General features: G+C 42.2%; 1 protein-coding gene across 7 annotated transcripts in view; it reads left to right on the top strand.

Annotated features, from left to right (window-relative positions):
• SLC36A1 (solute carrier family 36 member 1) overlaps positions 1–19,755 on the top strand; it is an 82,786-nt gene that overhangs the window by 16,758 nt on the left and 46,273 nt on the right. For 5 of the 7 annotated variants that reach the window (XM_055285579.2, XM_055285578.2, XM_063642684.1 and 2 more), the window contains exons 6-10: positions 845–929; positions 1,351–1,569; positions 7,218–7,316; positions 10,443–10,609; positions 13,168–13,337. In XM_055285579.2, coding sequence (XP_055141554.1) covers positions 845–929; positions 1,351–1,569; positions 7,218–7,316; positions 10,443–10,609; positions 13,168–13,337 — 740 coding nt within the window. The other 2 variants (XM_055285580.2, XM_055285581.2) reach the window with 2 other exon arrangements.

Raw genomic sequence — 19,755 nt, 5'->3', positions numbered from 1 at the left:
ACGTGTTCTTAAAGTTTTTTGCACAGATTGACCATACTGTGTATACTGTTTGGAAACTTGCTTTTTCCCCTTAAACGTCTGAGACGTTTTTCTCTATCAGCACATAGAGATTTAACACATTCTTTTTAACTGCAATGTAATGTTCCATTTAAGAATGGTCTATAATTTAATCACTCTCCTTTTGATGATCCTTTAGGTTGTTACCAGCTGCCATTGTTCAACCAGCAGTCTGTTTTTGGTACATCAGTTTCTGTTTCTGTGTCCTTAATGTGGGACTTGGTTGGTTCTTGAATCCAAGTTAGAGACAGTGAAGGGGACTACTTCCTGGTGTTTTATGTCAAGGGCTCCCTGTAACAAAAAAAGTGTGAGATGGGATAGGTGGGCAGATGTGTAGAGAGGAGGCTAAGAGGCTGGGCAGTGGTCATGGTGTCTGTGTATGTTTCTGACCTCATGCATCATTCCAGACGAGAAGCCAGGAAGGGGATGTCGGAAACCATGCAGATAGCACCTCCCTCACCTTCTTCCCAAAGCCCCAGACCAGTGGCACCTAGCATAGTTTCTTCTCCTGCCGGGGCATGCTCATTCTTGTCACTGCCAGGAAGGGTCTGTGATGGCTTGGGGAAAAGCACTGTTAAAAAAACACTTAATGGGTACAACGTACACTGTTTGGGTGATGGTTACACTGAACGCCCAGATGCTACCACTATGCAGTATATCCATTTAACAAAACAGCACTTGTACTCCCTAAATCTATTAAAAAACAAAAGCAAAAAACACCTCCCCTTCTGGGAGCATTGCATTTGTATTGTAACAGTCTTTGTATTCCTTCCTTCCCCATCTCCAGACGTGTTGTGGACTTCTTCTTGATTGTCACCCAGCTGGGATTCTGCTGTGTCTATTTTGTGTTTCTGGCTGACAACTTTAAACAGGTAAGCACCTGGTTAAAAAAGAAAAAAAAAAAAAAACGGAGAGAGAATGGCAAAAGATTATTGAAATTTTTGTTTAGGATTTTTTCCAAACCAGCTTTTGTCAACAAAAGAGTTAAAGTTTTCATATTTTACATAGAACTACGTCTTCTATTTGATTCCCATGGAAAGAGCTCGGGCATAGAGAAACCGCCACATGTCTTTATCCATCCTCCTGTCCTAGGTACATATGAGCAAACCTAGCTCAGACAATTGGGTTGCTGATGATAGTCGTGAAGATCTCTAAAGATGGCTCACTGGCCACAGATTCTAAAAGGCCTTGTTCACACACCTGAGCCTTTCCTCAGGAACCTCTTCAGCAGAGGATCCACCGGCCTCTGTTGTTTGAGAGGTGTGTCCATTTTCTTCCTTCCCCTCATTCTAGGTGATAGAAGCAGCCAATGGGACCACCAATAACTGCCACAACAATGAGACGGTGATTCTGACACCCACCATGGACTCACGACTCTACATGCTCTCCTTCCTGCCCTTCCTGGTGCTGCTGGTTTTCATCAGGAACCTCCGAGCTCTGTCCGTCTTCTCTCTGTTGGCCAACATCACCATGCTGGTCAGCTTGGTCATGATCTACCAGTTCATTGTTCAGGTACATGCCTAGGCCCTCCCCTATCATCTTGATTCAATATTTTAAAAAAGCCAGGCGTGGTGGCTCACACCTGTAATCCCAGCACTTTGGGAGGTCGGGGTGGGTCAGGAGTTTGAGACCAGCCTGGCCAACATGGAGAAACCTGTCTCTACTACTAAAAATACAAAAATTAGGTATGGTTGTGTGGGCCTAATCTCAGCTACTTAGGAGGCTGAGGCAGGAGAATCACTTGAACCTGGGAGGCGGAGGTTGCAGTGAGCTGAGATCATGCTACTGCACTCTGGCCTGGGCAACAGAGCAAGACTCTGTCTCAAAAAAAAAAAATATATATATATATATATATATATATTTACATATATATGTGTATATATTATTATATTTTACATATATATTTACATGTATATTTTACATATATATGTAATATATTAATATTATATGTAAGTAGAATGTAAATAGTTATATGTTACTACTGGTATATCTAGATTAGAGGTTCTGTTCTTGGGCCTGTTGACATTTTGGGATGGATAATTCTTTGCTATGGGGCTGTCCTGTGCATTGTGGGGTGTTTAGCAGCATCTCTGGTCTCTACTCGTTAGGTACTAGTAGCAATCCCTCCATGAGTTATGACAACCAAAAATGTCTCTAGACATTGCCAAACCTTCCTGGGGGGCAAAATCGCCCCCCAACCCAGGGAGTACTGGTTTAGACTTTTTTCAATTAGATGGTTAATTCATGATCATTGTATACAATTGGAAAATAGAGGAACATATTAAGATTAAAATAAAAAATAATTTTTCTAACCTGTATTTAGATAAGTAATTCCTAATCAACTCCAGTTAATTTTTATTTGTCAAAATTATAAATTCACTTGTTCCCTGCCCTCACTTAGCCCATGCAGGCAAGTCTTTGAGGTGGCATGAGAGAGAACATCTGTATATAGATGGGTAGAAAATCAGGCTGAGAAAAATGTGCCCTTAAACACTATGGCTGTTTGTGAAAATGACAGTGCATTTTCTAAGCCTTGAGAAAGAGAAAAAAAAGTAAAAGCGGGTAAATAAAAGCATAACTTAAAAAAAATACTTAAATTCAATTCTCCAAATAATTCATCAGTACGTATTCATTAAAATGCAGACAATACAAATACCTCTTGAATACCACGTCCCCACCTTGAGTCTCCTCTCAGGGACCCGCTGTATGTGATTGGTCTGTCTCATTCTAGATCCTGTGAATGGATTTACAGCCCATAGTAAGTATATTGAGAAATACATTGAAATATATTTTGTTTTCGTTTTTGAAACATAATTTTTTAAAGTTACATGTTCATCTACCTTGCTTTTTTCTGCCTTAAGAATGCCTTAGCGGGCCTGGCAGGTTAGTATTCCTGGCTCTACCTTGTTGTTGTTACTTGCCACATTGTATCACAGCAAAGAGATTTGCTGCCATTTATTTAACCAGTCCCCACTCAGTGGCTATCAGGTCATGGATAATTTTTAGTATTATTTCAGTATTAAGACAGTGAGATGTTCTTATACATTCCTTTTTGTGGACTTATATAAATACTTCTTTAAGATATTTGTCTAGATGTGTAATTGCTGAAGAGTGTGCACTTTTGATTTTTTTATGTTACCAAGTTGTTTTTTCCAAAAGCTATTTCCTAATTTCGTAGAGACTCCCTTCCACAGTATTTCAGTGCCCATTTTTCCACCCTTACTAATACTGGATGTATTAATATTATTTATATTAGTATTCTTTATCTATATATATGATATATTAGTATTTATATATAGTATAATTATATTAGTATTATTTTGGTCAGTCTGACAGGTGAATATTATCTCATTTTCATACAGTCTGCTTAACAGTGACCCAGTCACCCACTGATATAGTTTCCAGGAAGACAGTGGCTCATAAAAAGCAGGACTTCTTGTGCTAAGCAAATGACATTAATAATTTAGATTAACATTGTGCTCTGTGAGTATTGACTGTTTTTTCATCATGGTAAGTCAGATGAGTGGCAGATATTGACTATTCTATTGCAGAACTATTTTTTTAAACATAAATAGTTCTTCACGTCCCTTTTTTATGAGACTGGAAGGAGGGCCTGTGAATGCACTATAGACCATTTCCATTACCAAACAAGGAAGGGTAAATATTTACCCATGATTTCATGTTGTAATTGGAACTCTCAAGAGCACCTAGGAATATACTCCAGTGTACACTAAAGATGAATTGAGTGAGGCCACCCACCATAGACAGACACGCCTGCTGCATTTACTTTTAAATCATTGCAGGTAGTCGGGCTGTGGTGGTTGCTATGATCAGAGGGCTGGGATAAGAATTTGTGTTCTTGTAGCATCTCAGTCCCAACCAACTGGTAGTATCCATTCAGAGTGATGTCTATGCATAGTACAACCAAGACACAGAGCAATGTCTGCATAAGGGCAGCCCTGCTGATTTCTTGAGAGCAATTCCGAGTCTTCCTCTGAGCTTAGCCAGAAGTTGTGCTGTGATCAAATAGTGCCGTCTGCCCGGAGTACGGCATGGGGGAAGAGGTTTGGCTGTGTTTTGACGTAGTCACTGCCCATAGTGTTGTAATTGCTTCATTTTGATGTGTCATACAGCTAAAGATGCTCCCTCTAGGTCATTTTTGTTGCTGCTGCCTCTGCTGCTTGTTACTACTATTCTGTTTTGGCATTTTGCTCCACTTACCGTGAGGATTCCCCTACTGTTCAATGTTTCTGAATTTTTTCCCTAATCCTAAGCATGTACATGACTGTTCCTCTTGCCTCTCGTGCATGTGCCATTGTAGGTAGCAGACCAAGGTCTTCCACAGAGAGCAGGTTCCTCTCTGTCTTGAGCATTGGAGTCTCAAATGGAACAGTTCTGGGCAGAGTGCTTTGCACAGAGGGGGCTCCCAATAAATGTTTTATCACTGCATATCGTTGCTTCTGAGATGTATTTTTTCATAGTTATAACAGTTTCAGGATTGCAAGAGTACATCTCACAATCCATGTGTACCTTTAACAGCATTTGCTGAAAATACTGTTATTATTATAATATGGTAAGACCTCACTTAATATCATTGATACGTTCTTAGAAACTGCAATACATTAAATGTATGTGTAGCGAAATCAGTTTTTTTCTCATCAATGTTATAACAAAACAGTGTTGAAGGAAGTGACCGTACGTCATTTCACTTAAAGTCTCAGTTTCCAAGAACCTGTTGACGACAAGGGAGGACTTACTGTGTTGTAGAATTGAGGAGATATGTTGATAATGAGCTGATTTTAACATGTATATTTCTTTATAAATTAGACTTTTCTCGTTTAGTTGGTTGGGTCAGTAGCAATCAGTAAATATGTAGAATAATACACTTCTTCTGCTGGCCTCATTCCCACAATATCCCCACATATGGATTGTGAAATTCCCAGTCTGATACTTGAATCTGATCTGATGTATGAATAAGAGCAGGAGTCATTCGTAACCAACAGATAGCACCTGTTTCCAATAACTTAGGTTATATTTGTGACTCAGGAATAATTACAGGGCACTCTTGCTCTCAAATCCCATTGTAGAGGAAAAATACCTATTACCCTGTCTTCATTCCAGGTATTGAAATGCTTCTTACAAAGAGATCTAACAGATTTCTTAGCAGGGGCCCAGGGAAACGTATTTATTTAATTGTTTTTATTTTTTCAAAAGCAATATCACTGCTTTGAAATCTTTCAAAGAGAAGACTGTTATAGAGATTAATAATGGATCTCCTTTTACTCGCCTGAAATTATTCCGAAGCCTGTTAAGAGCATGCCCCGTATTATCCAAATATCCATACAGTTAAGTCAATTTTAAAACATTGTAAAAGGCTGTTTTAACATCAATTTTTATTTTAATCAAAGCAACGTATACATGTGGTTTAGAAAACCAAATTGTAAAAAGACAGCAGCTTTGAATCCCTCCTCCCCACCCTGCCCCTTCCACACAGTCTGTTACTGGAGACTGTTGTTCGGTGGAGGATTTTGTGACTATACCTCTGTCTTAGGGTTCTCTAGAGGGACAGAACTAATAGGATTGATGTACATATATAGGTGAGTTTATTAAGGAATATTAACTCACGTGATCACAAGTTTCCACAATAGGCCGTCTGCAGGCTGAGGAGCAAGGAAGCCAGTCCGAGTCCCAAAGCTGAAGAACTCGGGGTCTGATGTTCAAGAGCAGGAAGTATCCAGCACAGGAGAAAGATGTAGCCTGGGAGGCTAAGCCAGTCTAGCCTTTTCACATTCTTCTGCCTGCTTTTTAATCTGGCCACTGGCCGAGCTGGCAGCTGATTAGATTGTGCCCATCCAGATTAAGGGTAGGTCTGCCTTTCCCAGTCCACTGACTCAAATGTGGCAACACCCTCACAAACACACCCAGGAACAATACTTTGCCTGCTTCAATGCAATCAAGTTGACACTCAGTATTAACCATCACAACTTCCTTCCTTATACAACCTTAACATTGTACCTGCAGTTAACAGTTGCCCTTTTTTTGGCCTATTTTTTAAAACATTCTTTTTGCTCCTTCTCCCCACATGTTCCAGCACTCCTGTTGTGTGCTTCTTGGTAATACTTTCAAACGGCTCAAGTTCATTGATGAGAATTTTAAAAAGGAGAAGAAAAGAAGAGGAAAAAGGAAGAGAACCAGTCTAAAAATGTACCACTTTGTGTTCCCTTCCAGCTTTATCTTTGGTGTTTATGTAGTTGTATCAAAGTGAATATATAAATTAATATTTTCTTCTCACTAATATTTCATAAGTAGTTTTTCATGTTCTACTCAGTTACATCAATTTTTACTTTTTAATAGTGCATACTGGCTGGGCGCAGTGGCCAACGCCTGTAATCCCAGCACCTTGGGAGGCCGAGGCAGGCAGATCACTTGAGATCAAGAGTTCACAAACAGCTTGGCCAACATGGTGAAACCCTGTCTCTACCAAAAATATACAAAAAATAGCCGAGTGTGGTGGCACGCACCTGTAGTCCTAGCCACTCAGGAGGCTGAGGCACGAAGAATTGCTTGAACCCAGGAGGCCAGAGGGAGGTTGCAGTGAGCCGAGATCTCACCACTGCACTCCAGCCTGGGTGACAGAAGGAGACTGTCTCTAAATAAATAAATAAGGCGACTCTGTCTCTAGATAGATAGATAGATAGATAGATAGACAGATAGATAGATAGAGTATATATTCTGTGGTTTAGCTGGTATGTTGTTAATTACTTAACTGATCCCTCGTTTTGGAGCGTTTACGTTATTTTCAGTTACTTTATTAAATAGGTTTGCTCAGTGTTTTTCATCTTTTGATTTTTTTTTCTACTTGAATTCAGTTTCTGGGGATAGGATTACCTAGTGAAAGCATGTGACTCTTTTTATGCAAGCCCCAACATTTGAGTTTTTAATAGTATTTTGGGCTTGTCTTTCCCCCAAACAAGTGGGTTTTTCTTAGCCTGAAGAGAAAAACATACAAAGGTTAAATGTCCCTAAATCATCTGTCAGGTATTAGACTTTCTTCCTTTAGAGAATCTTGGATTTGTTAAAAGGTATGACCTCTCTGATTCAGAGTTCAAATCTTGAATTTCTGTATAGCCTTTTGCTTTGTTTTGCTTTCTCTCTTTCAGAGGATCCCAGACCCCAGCCACCTCCCCTTGGTGGCCCCCTGGAAGACCTACCCTCTCTTCTTTGGCACAGCGATTTTTTCATTTGAAGGCATTGGAATGGTAAGAGCTGCACTGTGATTTGGGCTAGTGTTCTCTAGTGCCCTTGGTGTCCTCCAGGTCTGTTTCAAGGAATGCTGAGGAAACATTGTTAGAAATTATCTTCTGGCTGGGTGCGGTGGCTCACGCCTGTAATCCCAGCACTTTGGGAGGCCGAGGCGGGTGGATCACCTGAGGTCAGGAGTTCGAGACCAGCCTGACAAACATGGTGAAACCCCATCTCTACTAAAAATACAAAAAACTTGGTTGGGCGTTGTGGCACGTGCCTGTAATCCCAGCTACTCGGGAGGCTGAGGCAGGAGAATCGCTTGAATCTGGGAGACAGAGGTTGCAGTGAGCCAAGATCATGCTGGGCAACAAGACCGAAACTCTGTCTCAAAAAAAAAAAAAAAAAAAAAAAAAAGAAATTATCTTCTGAGGCCAGGCACGGTGGCTCACGCCTGTAATCTCAGCACTTTGGGAGGCTGAGGCCAGTGGATCACTTGAGGTCAGGAGTTCGAAACCAGCCTGGGCAACATGGGGAAACCCCATCTCTACTAAATATACAAAAATCAGCTAGGCATGGTGGCACACGCCTATAATCCCAGCCACTCGAGAGGCTGAGGTAGGAGAATTGCTTGAACCGGGGAGGCGGAGGTTGCAGTGAGCCAAGATCACGCCACTGCACTCCAGCCTGGGTGACAGAGCGAGACTCTGTCTCAAAAAAAAAAAAAAAAAAGAAATTATCTTCTGTAACTCACTGGTCAGTTAGTGAATAGTGTTTCGGGGATTCCATTGAGATTTCCCAGCTTCAACTTTTCAAGACAAATTATATGTAATTTTAAAATGTTTACATTCAAGGCCCCTTCACTGCACACTCATCTCCTATGTGTGCAGTAAGGAATAGCATATGGCAATCAGGAAGGCAGGGTCTAGAGTCAGACTGACATGGTGGTAAGTCCTGGCTCTGCCATAGAGTAGCTGTGTCACCTTGAGCAAGGGCTTCATCTCTTTGAGCCTTCATTATTTGTTCCTGTAAAGTGAGCTTAATGATACGTAGTTATTAGGATTAAATGAGATATGTGCAAAGTGCTTTGCACAGACCCTGACACATGGTAAATGTTTAATAGATTTTTATTTTATTAATAATGTTATTTTATTATTGAATCAATAAATGTATGAATAATTTCTCTGCCCTACAACATTAGTTTGGTGTATTTTCTGCATTCAAAAGAGCAGCCTTCACTCCTAGCTCAGCATTCTGTGATTTCACCAAATGCTTTTCCTAAAAAGGAATCTACCCCTCACTTTTACCTAATTTGAATTTTATTTGTATTTTTCATAATAATGGTACAAAACTCTTCTCTGAAGAAAGTTATTCCTGGCCAAGGGCACCACAAATGGGAAGAGCCTCCTCCCTGCATGGCACTTCTTTCTCTTTTTTGATTTCCGAGACACCTTATTTGCTTTTAAGAAAACCTAGAAGCTGTACACATTTTTTGTCAAAATCGTGAGAAATCACCCAGGTGGTGTTGATGGAACATGTTGAAGCTCTGACATCATGGGAGAGGCTTTGGGAGTGATCACGTGTAAATCACTGGTCTCCTTGAGGTTTTATACCTTGCCCTGTGCTCTATCTTAGGGCTTTTCATTGCCCATGAAGAGTGTCTCACTGTAATTCAGAAACACAAATGGTTTCCTGCTGCTGGGGCAGAGGCCTGAGTGGGCCCATATTTCAGCAGTGAGAAAGAGATCCCAAGAACTCAGGACTGGAAAGAAGAGGCTGAGAAAGTGTGGAAAGATGCCCAGAGACCTCAGGTTCCTGGGCATCCTAAGGGACTTTGTGCTAAATTTTTAGTAGCTTTCCCTAACAGCACAGTACAGAAATTGTTTGCTTGGTTTCATTACTCAAGACTTGTACACAAAGTTATTCTGCAAACATTATTTGTTTTCAAGATTTCTTTGTATTTCTATTTTTTTACAATAGAGAGAGAACACTGCTAGATTGACTCTTAGTTTTGGATCTAGGGCTTGTTCACTGCATCAGGGTAAAGTGCCAGGCTGCACACTGTGTATTCACCATGTGCTGTGTGTTCATGCAGCTGTCACAGGCCAGATATGGGCTCCCTGCCCTCTGGCTCTTTGTATTCTTGGTATGAAGGGAGCTGACAGATACATTTAGAAGCTGTTTCTAATAGATGTGGATTAACTGAAGCTGGAGCAGGTGGTGGGGGACACTGGGGGCCCCTGGGAGCCCCAGGCCTACAGCAGGATCGTGTTGGTGTGTGCAGCACAGACCTATTGTGCCTCATGGCTGCAGGCGCTGCAGGAAAATAAGTGTAATAACAAGATCAAAGTTTGTGGCACAGCTAGACATTGCCCAGTGTTGCTCTTCCTTATTAGCCGTGCCAGACCCAGTTGATGACAGACTGTGAAGATCCTCACAGTCACACCTGCCATTTTCCCATTTCCTAAATGAACTCATTTTCATAGGGGCCTTTCCTTTGCTTTTACCAAAGTTAAAGAATGTCCTCTGTTATGAAAGGAGGCAGCAAAGGTCAGTGGTTTGTAATAGGAGTCTGGAAATTGGGCATTGTTAAGCACCCATGTCTCGAGATCCTCTATGAAGCCATGCTGCCATTTGCACTGCAGTTTCTCTCACTTGGAGGTTTAACTTGTCACTGCTCGTGCTTGCCCCTGTTGAGCTAGAGTGGCAGTTTTCCCTGACCTATATTTTGCATTCTTTAGACAGGTTAGCAGGAAGCTGTGATCTCAGGTTAGATACCAGGTGGGCATGACGTGAGAGGGCCTTCTGGTTGCCATGTGGCCTCACTCACAGGGCAAGGGACATTCCCAGCCTGCAGGGATCCTGCAGCAGGAGGACAGAGCACTGGCCTGAGCTGGGAGTCCTGGGCTCGTGTCCTGCCCACCCTTACTTGTAGGACTTCCTAGGTAGGCAGTGGGCTGCAGAGTCCCTTCTAGTCCCAAGAGCATAACGTCTGATGAAATAACTTTATTTAAAGAGCAGATGTGCTTCTGGAGAATTCTGGGGCTAAAAGAGTTACTTTTTTTCTGAGGATTGTTTTTTTTCTTGGCCATTAACTTTGCTTTTTTCTGCACTTTCTCTCCTCTCTCACTACTCTCTCACAGGTTCTGCCCCTGGAAAACAAAATGAAGGATCCTCGGAAGTTCCCACTCATCCTATACCTGGGCATGGTCATCGTCACCATCCTCTACATCAGCCTGGGGTGTCTAGGGTACCTGCAATTTGGAGCTAATATCCAAGGCAGCATAACCCTCAACCTGCCCAACTGCTGGTACGTGGAGGGAGGATGGAAACCTAGGAACACTGGATATTTTTAAAAACTAATGGGTCACAGTGTGGATTCTTCCTCTTACTTATCTCTTAAACCAGCCCACTTCACTCTAGCCCACCATCCCCTGCCACTGCCAGCCCTCACTGGCTGCCCTGGACTGCATTCTGTTTGGGGAATTCATGTAGAGCCTTCTGCTGAAGCCATTGGTGCTGATCAGCCAATGGATAAGCCATTTCTCCTTGGAATTCCTAAGCTCAGAAGGACCAAGTATCTGGTCCATTCATGGTAAACCATTCCAAATAGACAGGGAGATGGGAGGGCAAACCTGCATTTGATTCCCAGCATCGATCGTGCCTCTCCCTTCATAGTAACAGGCTTGATGTGCAGGTGGGAGCATCTCACTGTGAGCTGGGGATTGTTGGGAGTCCTTTCGTACCTCTCTTGCATTGGTGAATGTATTATAGGGAAATAGTGAGCCATATTGAAATGCTTCCTGAAAAGGTAGATGTCCCAGGGCATGTGCAGAGCAACCATCCTGTTTTGAAGATGAATCATCTCATGGTGGAGAGCAGCTGTTAGCAGACACTGAGAAGCTTGTTGAGTGCTCTGCGGATCAGAATCAGCTTTCAGTCTAGGCTGGCTGATCTGCCTGGGTGTGCTTTTTATTTTGTTTTGTATTGTTTTATTATTTTCTATTTTTTAAGCCAACAGCACTCAGTATTTCCAGGGGCTTTCCCATTCAAGTACGAACCAGGCTTGACCCTGCTTAGCTTCCAAGATCAGATGAGATTGAGCACATTCAGAATGGTATGGCTATAGACCTGGATTCGCTTTTTATTTTTTTAAGTTCTTTTTCAGTTGATTTTAACTCGTGAGGCATATTAATTATATATATGGATGCAGTATGTGTGACATTTGGATACATATGTACAATGTGCAATTATCAAATCAGGGTAATTGGCATATACGTCTGGTGCCTACTTTTAAATTTCCAAATGTTTCTGCCCTTCCAAGAAGGAAGAGGCAGGTGGTAGCTTGGTGTAACTGTGTCACCTTTCCCTGGAAGATAAATGGATTGGGAGCAACAGAAGCAGCCCACATGATCTGAAGCCATAGAGGAGCATGTGTCTTCTTTCCTAACACCCCAAACCCAGCTGCTATAACTCTTCTGTCTCCATTTGGGTGTAATTTATTTGGCTATCCCTGCAGGTGTCACTCTCCTGAGTCCAGACTTCACAGCTCTCCAGAGGCTTTGGGGCTGCTTTGAGTTTAATGATAGAGCCACTGGATGATTTTTCCAAAGAGTTTTTATTGTCTATTCATGGAGCAAGTATTACCTTTTGCCATACTCAGTCTTTACAAGGTTGTTCTCCTGCTTATAGCATGAGAACATCTTCTAGATTTTAAATTCAACCACAGAGAAACTCAAGGCACATATACACAGTCTGTATTAGCACATTTAAATAGATTTCCAACAAGGGAGGACAAATGTTTCTTGCTGCTTAACATATGAGGGTCTGGTTTAAAGTGGAGCTTTGCTTAGGGACAGAGACCTTTCCTTTTAATGACCAAGTCAGATCTGTAAGTTGATCACAGACTTTTTTCCTACTCTGTGCAGTCAAGGCACTGGAGTGATAAAATAGGGATATCCCGTGGTGAGTTACCTCTTTTTTGGAAGCTACACTTGAAGCAGTAGTAGGAAGACAGCCATAGTGGTATGGAAAGATGGAATTCTGCTCTGGCCTCTTGGTCCTGCAGTGTCTTCATCTAATTCTAGGGACACTGACTTGGATGGGACAGGTATAAATAGGCTTGAGACATTTTAATTGCATTTTTGTTTTTATTTTTGAAGGCATATACACCGATATGCCCATGGCAAAGATTCAGATTTTCAAAAGGTATATAGACAGCGTTAAGCTTCCACCCCTTGCCCTCCACTCTAGTTCTGAATTTTACAATTTCCCATTTCAGAGGCAACCATATTCCCAGTTTCTTTTTTTGTTTGTTTGTTTTTTTTGAGATGTTTAGTGTATGTAAGATTGTCATGTGGGGCGAGGGTGTGTTTTTTCCTCCTTTTTCTTTTTTAGGACAGATGGTAGCATTCTGTAGATACTGTATTGCTTCATGCTTTTTTCACTTAAAAAAGTGATATAAAACTGTCCCCATGATAGTGATATACTATGTCATGTGATAGAGTGATATATCGTGGGGATAGTTTCCTATCACACTATCACACCTAGAGTTCTGCCTCATACTTTGTTGAAAGCTATATGGGGGCACCACGATTTATCTAACCAGTTCCCACTGGTTAATATTTAAATTGTTTTCAGTCTTTCCTTCTTAAATAATGCTGCAGTGAGATATTTTGAATATAAGCTTTTGTGTACCTGTGCGAGGATATCTGTGGGATAAATTTCTAGGCATGAAATTGCTGGGTCCGAAGGACATGTGGGTTTGTATCCTTCATAAGTGTCAACAAATCGCAATGGGACCATTTTGCACTCTTGCTGATGATGTGTGCTGAGCGGGCTTGGAATGTCTCCTGTCTGTCTCGGCAGGTTGTACCAGTCAGTTAAGCTGCTGTACTCCATCGGGATCTTTTTCACCTACGCGCTCCAGTTCTACGTCCCGGCTGAGATCATCATCCCCTTCTTTGTGTCCCGAGCGCCCGAGCACTGTGAGTTAGTGGTGGACCTGTTTGTGCGCACAGTGCTGGTCTGCCTGACATGTGAGTAGAAGATGATAATTGCTTTGTTTGTTTTTCCCTAAAGGGCACCCAGTCTGCAGGCTTTCATGAGAAAAGATGGTATGTGTTGTAGTGAAGCTGGCTATGTTTGTGACAGAGAACCTGACCCATGGCCTCACTTTCAGAGTTGAGGCACCTCCAGATGGGGAAGTGAATTAATTACATATGTACTGTAAAGAACATGGGAATGAGGACAGTGGTTTATGTATAGATAGGGTATGAAATGCTGTGGAGACGGTTATCATTCAGAGTAAAGACATGCAATTACTATCCCATATTAAATAAGGTAAAGGTCTGAAAGCCATTTAACCCATATCTGTAATGAGTATAAGTTACTTTGATGAAGGGTACTTATTTACTTTTTCAAATAGTTGTTTTTCCACTGTGACAAGTTGCTCCTTAGATTTCCTTTAGATGCTATATGATAATATTCTAGACATTTTTTAATGTCAATCTTACTAAATATGTTTCAGAAAATTTCTATTGATTAACCTAGGTATTTGATTGCTCACTTGTGTTTTATTCTTCTTCTCTCAACCCCATTCCCAGGAGTGTAAGTTAAAAGACAGGATATCCTTCTGTTTACTGTGGTTGAAAACTAGTGACATTTAGAAAATAAAAGTAAATTTTTTTTTGTAGCTTCTGTGAGTTGGTAGAGAACCCCTGAGCAAATTGGTCTATAACAGCTACTTTAAGTTTCTAAGAGATTTGCAATTGTTTTCCAAATTCAAATGCTTAAAAGCATAGATTCCTCTTTTTGGCTCTATTTAGCTTTTTTTTTTTCTTTTTAGGTTTTATTCTTTCAGAACAAGAACCTCTTTGCTTATTATACTGAGACTTCCCTGAGAATTTTCTTAAATTATTCAGTCTGAGCCTCTGTCTTTGGGATAAAGATAGATCCATATGACTTTTTAAATTCTAATTAGGGTTGAATGTTTTAAGGATGAAAGATGGGAATGTTGTCTAGCATTTGCTCTTAGTCACTCCTTCAGGCCCTCTCCTAGACCAGCCTATAGAAACAGCCCACGCAGCAGCTAATCCAGGGCCCAGGGCCGTTGAAAGCCAGCTGCTGTTCCCACAGCGACTGAAAAAGAAGGAACATGATGTATCCTGCTTTTCTAGTAGATTGCCTTAATGTGTGCTGCTAAGATGGGATGCTTGGACTGTAAATTTTAATCCTATCTTGTGCAAGTAACTCTCCATGCTTTGATTCCAAAGTGTGTGTTTCCACCATGGATGAAGTAGCTCTAAGTGCTGAGGAGACAGCTTTCACGTGTACGGTATTTATAATGTAAACTCTGAGGGCCCAATTCTTAAATCTAAAGGGCACTGGAAGAAAGAGTATGGTTAGTTCAAATAATTTGCTTTTCTCCAAAGTGTTCCCTCCAGAAAAAGTAGGTCTTTGTAGGTAAAATGTGCCTTCCTGACTAAACAGCTCCTCCTCCCTGCCTATTGAGCTGGGGCAGTGACAGGAGCCTGACTCCTCTCCCTGCCCAATTTTCCCCTCCAGCCTGGCTCAGCCTCCCTGTAGCATATGTCACACTTCCTGCCAGGTTTATTTCTGCAACACCCCATAGGAGACAGCAGTCTCTGATTCACAGACCTCATGTTATCCTTAGATGCCTCTTGGATTTTGCTTCACTTTTCCTGGCCCTGTCTGTGAGTCTTGTCCCCCTTCAACAGGACGATGCTCAGAAGACACGGCTGCTTTTGGTCTTCAAGTGTGTGCAGTTGTTTTTGCCTTCTGTGATCTGTTGTGACTTAGCATTGCATTGTCATCCTGTTCAAAAAGGCAGCCCCCTTTATCTCTGAGAGCACTCGCCTCTCTCACCCTCCTTGGAGACTTTGAAGTAATTGTGGGACTCAGTAGAGGCCTTTCATGGCAGCAGCAACTTAAATGTATTTATGCAAGTTCATTGTGGTCTTGCTTCTCTGTTCTTTCGGATCTTTCAGCACCGTTGATTAGTATGTGATTTTAGATCTTTAATTGATTTTTTTCATTTGTATTCATAAATTTTAACAGCAGCTTCTTTTATTGCTATTTCTGGTGTTTTCTTATTTTTTCCCCAATGTTTCCTCCTCCTCTTCACCCTCCAAGGGGAACAGGAGGAATTTGGTGTAGTTTCATTTTTTTTTCCCTCTTGGAATTCAACTTTCTCCCCACTCTCCCCCATCCTCCAAAGATTACTATGGCTGATATGGACTTTGTGATGCTTAATTTCAAACTGTTGGAGAAGAGGGGGAGGGAAAACAAGTATTTCATAGGATAGTGCTCGTTTTGTTATGATTTCGTATCGGACAGTATCTACTTCCAGCCCATATTTTTGGAAATGCAGACTTAGCAGGTCACCTTATGTCCAGACCTTGTGTGGAAGAGGCTGGCCCTACCTGTGGAGTCTGGAGTTGTAGGATCAACGGTTTTTTAGATTTCTTTGAAGCAATAACCCATCCATCCTTCAGTGATTCATACCGATTCTCTGTGGCATTTGCCATGTGAAACATTTTACTTCAGTTTGCTATGAAAATTTCAGAAACCTATTTCTGAAGATACAATTACATAAAATCGCATCATCCAAGAAGCCTGTTCAGACGGGAATGCAGAGCTGCAAAACATTCGAAGCAGTCAGATTTTTAGAGGATGAAGCTTCCAGGTCCAAACAGAGTAGCTTCTTAGTACCTTTAGGCCTTTCACACTTTTTAGTCTTGCAGCTACAGTGAAGAAGAGCAGCATCATTAATTAGCTGTGTAACCCTGCCATCCCCCCACCCTGCATTCCCCGCCCAGGAACCCTCACAAGGCCTCAGGGTCCTCAACTGTAAGATAGGAAGGGTGTCTGACCTCTAAGCTTTCTCTCAACTCCAAAATTCTGTGATTCTGTATAGGTGCTTTGCGCTTGATTTTAAGTTTCTACACAAATATTACTCTAAAAAAAGAAAGTCAATGTAAAAACATTTGGGAATAAACGAAGAAATTCCAATATTCCACCAATTTAACAAAGTAATTTTTTTTTGCATTGTATCTTCTGTGTGTTAATCCTCATGGGTGCATTGTAAAAATAGTTGCAATTGTAGTTTACACATAACTGTCTTTCACATTTTATTTAATTTTATATCATGAATATTCATATCTTTCACTAATCTTTTCATGACCTCATGGTATTCCACTGTATTGGTAGATCATATTAACTAAGGTACTCCTTTAATGTTGGACATGGAGGTTGTTTCCCTTGTTTTGTATTTTTTTTTTTTTTTTTTTTTTGACACAGAGTCTCGCTCTGTCGCCCAGGCTGGAGTGCAGTGGCGCGATCTCGGCTCACTGCAAACTCCGCCTCCTGGGTTCACGCCGTTCTCCTGCCTCAGCCTCTCCGAGTAGCTGGGACTACAGGCGCCCGCCACCACGCCTGGCTAATTTTTTTTGTATTTTTAGTAGAGATGGGGTTTCACCGTGGTCTCGATCTCCTGACCTCGTGATCCGCCCGCCTCGGCCTCCCAAAGTGCTGGGATTACAAGCATGAGCCACTAAGCCCGGCCTGTTTTCGTATTTTTTAAATTTATACCCCCACTAAGTCAAATTTTGTATTCTGTCCAAGACTATTGTGAATTTTAAAGGCATATTTATAGACATTTAAAAGTAACATGGTGAAACCCCGTCTCTACTAAAAATACAAAAACAAAATTAGCCGGGCGTGGTGGCAGGTGCCTGTAGTCCCAGCTACTCGGGAGGCTGAGGCAGGAGAATGGCGTGAACCCGGGAGGCGGAGCTTGTAGTGAGCCGAGATCGTGCCGCTGCACTCCAGCCTGGGTGACAGAGCGAGACTCTGTCTCAAAAAAAAATTAAATAAATAAGTCAATAAATAAAAGTAATATGGTAAGTTTTAACAGCTTTGATCATAATAAAATAGCAGCAAGAGCTCCCAGCACAGGAGCTGTAAATGGCCAGCGTATTTCGTGTGTGTTTGTTCTTTTCAGTGCTTGGCTCTTGTCTTGTGCATAAGTCAGCTCTTTCTGATGCTGGTTCAAAACCACAGGCTCCAGAATCCAGTTCCTTCTGTGAACATGACTGTTGGCCTTATGTTGCTTCAGCAGTTTAAAAGGTCATATTCTTCGTGTCTCTTCACCCGAAGGGAAGATGTTTTGTAATACTGTTGGAGCCCTCTTGACGAATCATGTGGTTGAGCTGAGGTTGTCCTCTGTCCCCCCCTTTGTGTGCCACAGCTGAGCTGCTGCTGAGAAGTGTATAATTGCATTTGTTATATAAATGTCTTCCTTTTTGTCTGGGCTGGGGTCTTTTTGTGTGTGGGGGACAGGGGCGGGGATTAGGGGAGAGTAGGGAGAGGGGTATTCCTGGCTGGCTGCTTCCGGAGATCTCTCTACCTTGTTGAGTTTCTCTTTGTAGGCACTTTAACTCACAGAAGACGGTTAGTGCCAGAAGGGGTTTTATTTGCCCCACATGTCTGCATAGTCGATTGCTGCTTCTGCAGTTAGTTAAAGTCATTTTCTATGGTGGCAAAATAGATACCCGTGCTGTTGAACCCTGGGGGCTGCTGATGCTGATTTGGTTTGGACATCCTTCTCTTCTTCCCACTTCGTGTTAGTGGGAGGCTCGCTCTTCTTGCCCTCTGTGGTGTCACACTTCATGTAGGGTTCAGTGGTGGTATGTGGTTCAGCTAGGACAGGAAGAAGGACTTCCCTTTGCAGCCCTGTGGTCCTAGCTTTAAGAGGAGAGAAATGTTCTTAAAATCTCTATTAAGGATATTTTTATTAGGCATGTTTATCTTATATAGTGGTGAAAACAAGAACAAGTTTTTAGATTACTTATAAAATATCATGATGAAGCAGAAGATCTTTGTCCAATCAGAAGAAAAATTCTGATCCCAATCTTCTGTTTCTGTTTCCACTTAACTCTCACCACAGAGTGGAACATCTCTCTGACTCCACTTAACTGTCATGAAGTGCCCATATGTCCTGCTAGGTCAGTATGGGACAGGGTGAGGAGATGACAGACTCTCAGGGCTGGGAGAGGCTCTGATTTGTCTCCTGCCAGGGACTCATTTTCTCTGATAATAAAGGCCTCCTGTCTCTTGAGCAGACTTCAGCATTTGTGGAGATGCTCGTGTGGCTGGGACTGAAGGAATAACTCACACTTCCTTTATCCATACAAAACCGAGTGAGTTAGAAGCTCCCTTTTGGGTAAGCCATGTGTTCCAGGAAAGGAGCCCCATCGCTTTGCTGTGCCACCCTCAGGCAGGACGTGGTGCTTCCCAGTTGTCAGTGAGGTGAGGAACATATCCCAGAACAGTCTTAAGTGACTAACACTGAAGTGTATAGTTCCTTAGAATTTCAGAGTTGGGCGAGACTTCAGACATCACCTAGTTACCACATTTCACAGGTAAACGAATGAACTGAGGCTCAGAATAGTAAGCTGATTTGCCCTGCACCGCTCAGCTTGTTATGGAGCAGGGACTGGTAATAATATTGAAGCATTTATTGTTGGTTTTTAGAACGCTGAGTTCTTTACATGAGTGATATCGTTTGACCATCCTGTTTCGTAGTTGGGGAAATGAGTCTCAAAGAGTTTAGGTAACTAGCCACTGAGTGGTAGAGCTGAGGTTAGAGCCTGGGCATTCCAAATCCAGAGCCTACACCCATTCCTATACCACTTTCTCCCTGGGGCTCAGTTCTCCCGATTGTTGCCTCAGTGCAGTTTCCACCCCACAGTAACACCTGGCGCCATCACTGCGAGGATGACATTAGCAGGGAGACCCAGACCCCAGAGAGGGCAAGTGTCTTGGTGTCGGTACCACAGCAGACCAGCTCTTTTGTTGAGCGTTAGTTGACCTATGATGAGAATGGTGTTTTGTCATCAGCCTACAATTTTACCTCCAATTTTTTCCATATTCAACCCTCAAGGTTTGGGGGATGTCACCAACTCTATTTAGAAGCAGCTAAGGGCTGAAAACATAGTATTTTTGAGTTGCAGGGAAATTGAAAGCCTAAACTTTTTGCACACTTCTCAAAGCCTTGAGATCAGTGAAGATGTTAATGAGAATTGCCATTATGGTTGATTAATAGAAGAAGGAAAGATGAAGAACTGCCCCATAGTATATAACACTGTGGCAGAGATGGATCTGAGACCCGATATCCTTGTACCCCTTTGCTGTCAGGCTTTGGATCCCTTGTCCAATTCCACTTGACAAAGCAGTAAGAGGTCAGGGCTGATCGTGTGCTGGGTTCTCCACCACACGCCATGGTGCGTCCCTGGGAAAGCTAGCCTGGGTATCTACCTCCCATTTCCTCACAGGCAGGATCCTTCCACTGATCTGCCAGACTCCCTGTCTCCCCTCCCTCTGCATTTCCTTGCCCATCAGGTCTGTGAAGTTATGGGCCAGGGGCTTGAGGTC

The sequence above is a fragment of the Symphalangus syndactylus genome, chromosome 7 (genome assembly GCF_028878055.3).
Source record: "Symphalangus syndactylus isolate Jambi chromosome 7, NHGRI_mSymSyn1-v2.1_pri, whole genome shotgun sequence".
Taxonomy (NCBI): Eukaryota; Metazoa; Chordata; class Mammalia; order Primates; family Hylobatidae; genus Symphalangus; species Symphalangus syndactylus.
This window is presented reverse-complemented; position numbering and strand designations above follow the sequence as displayed.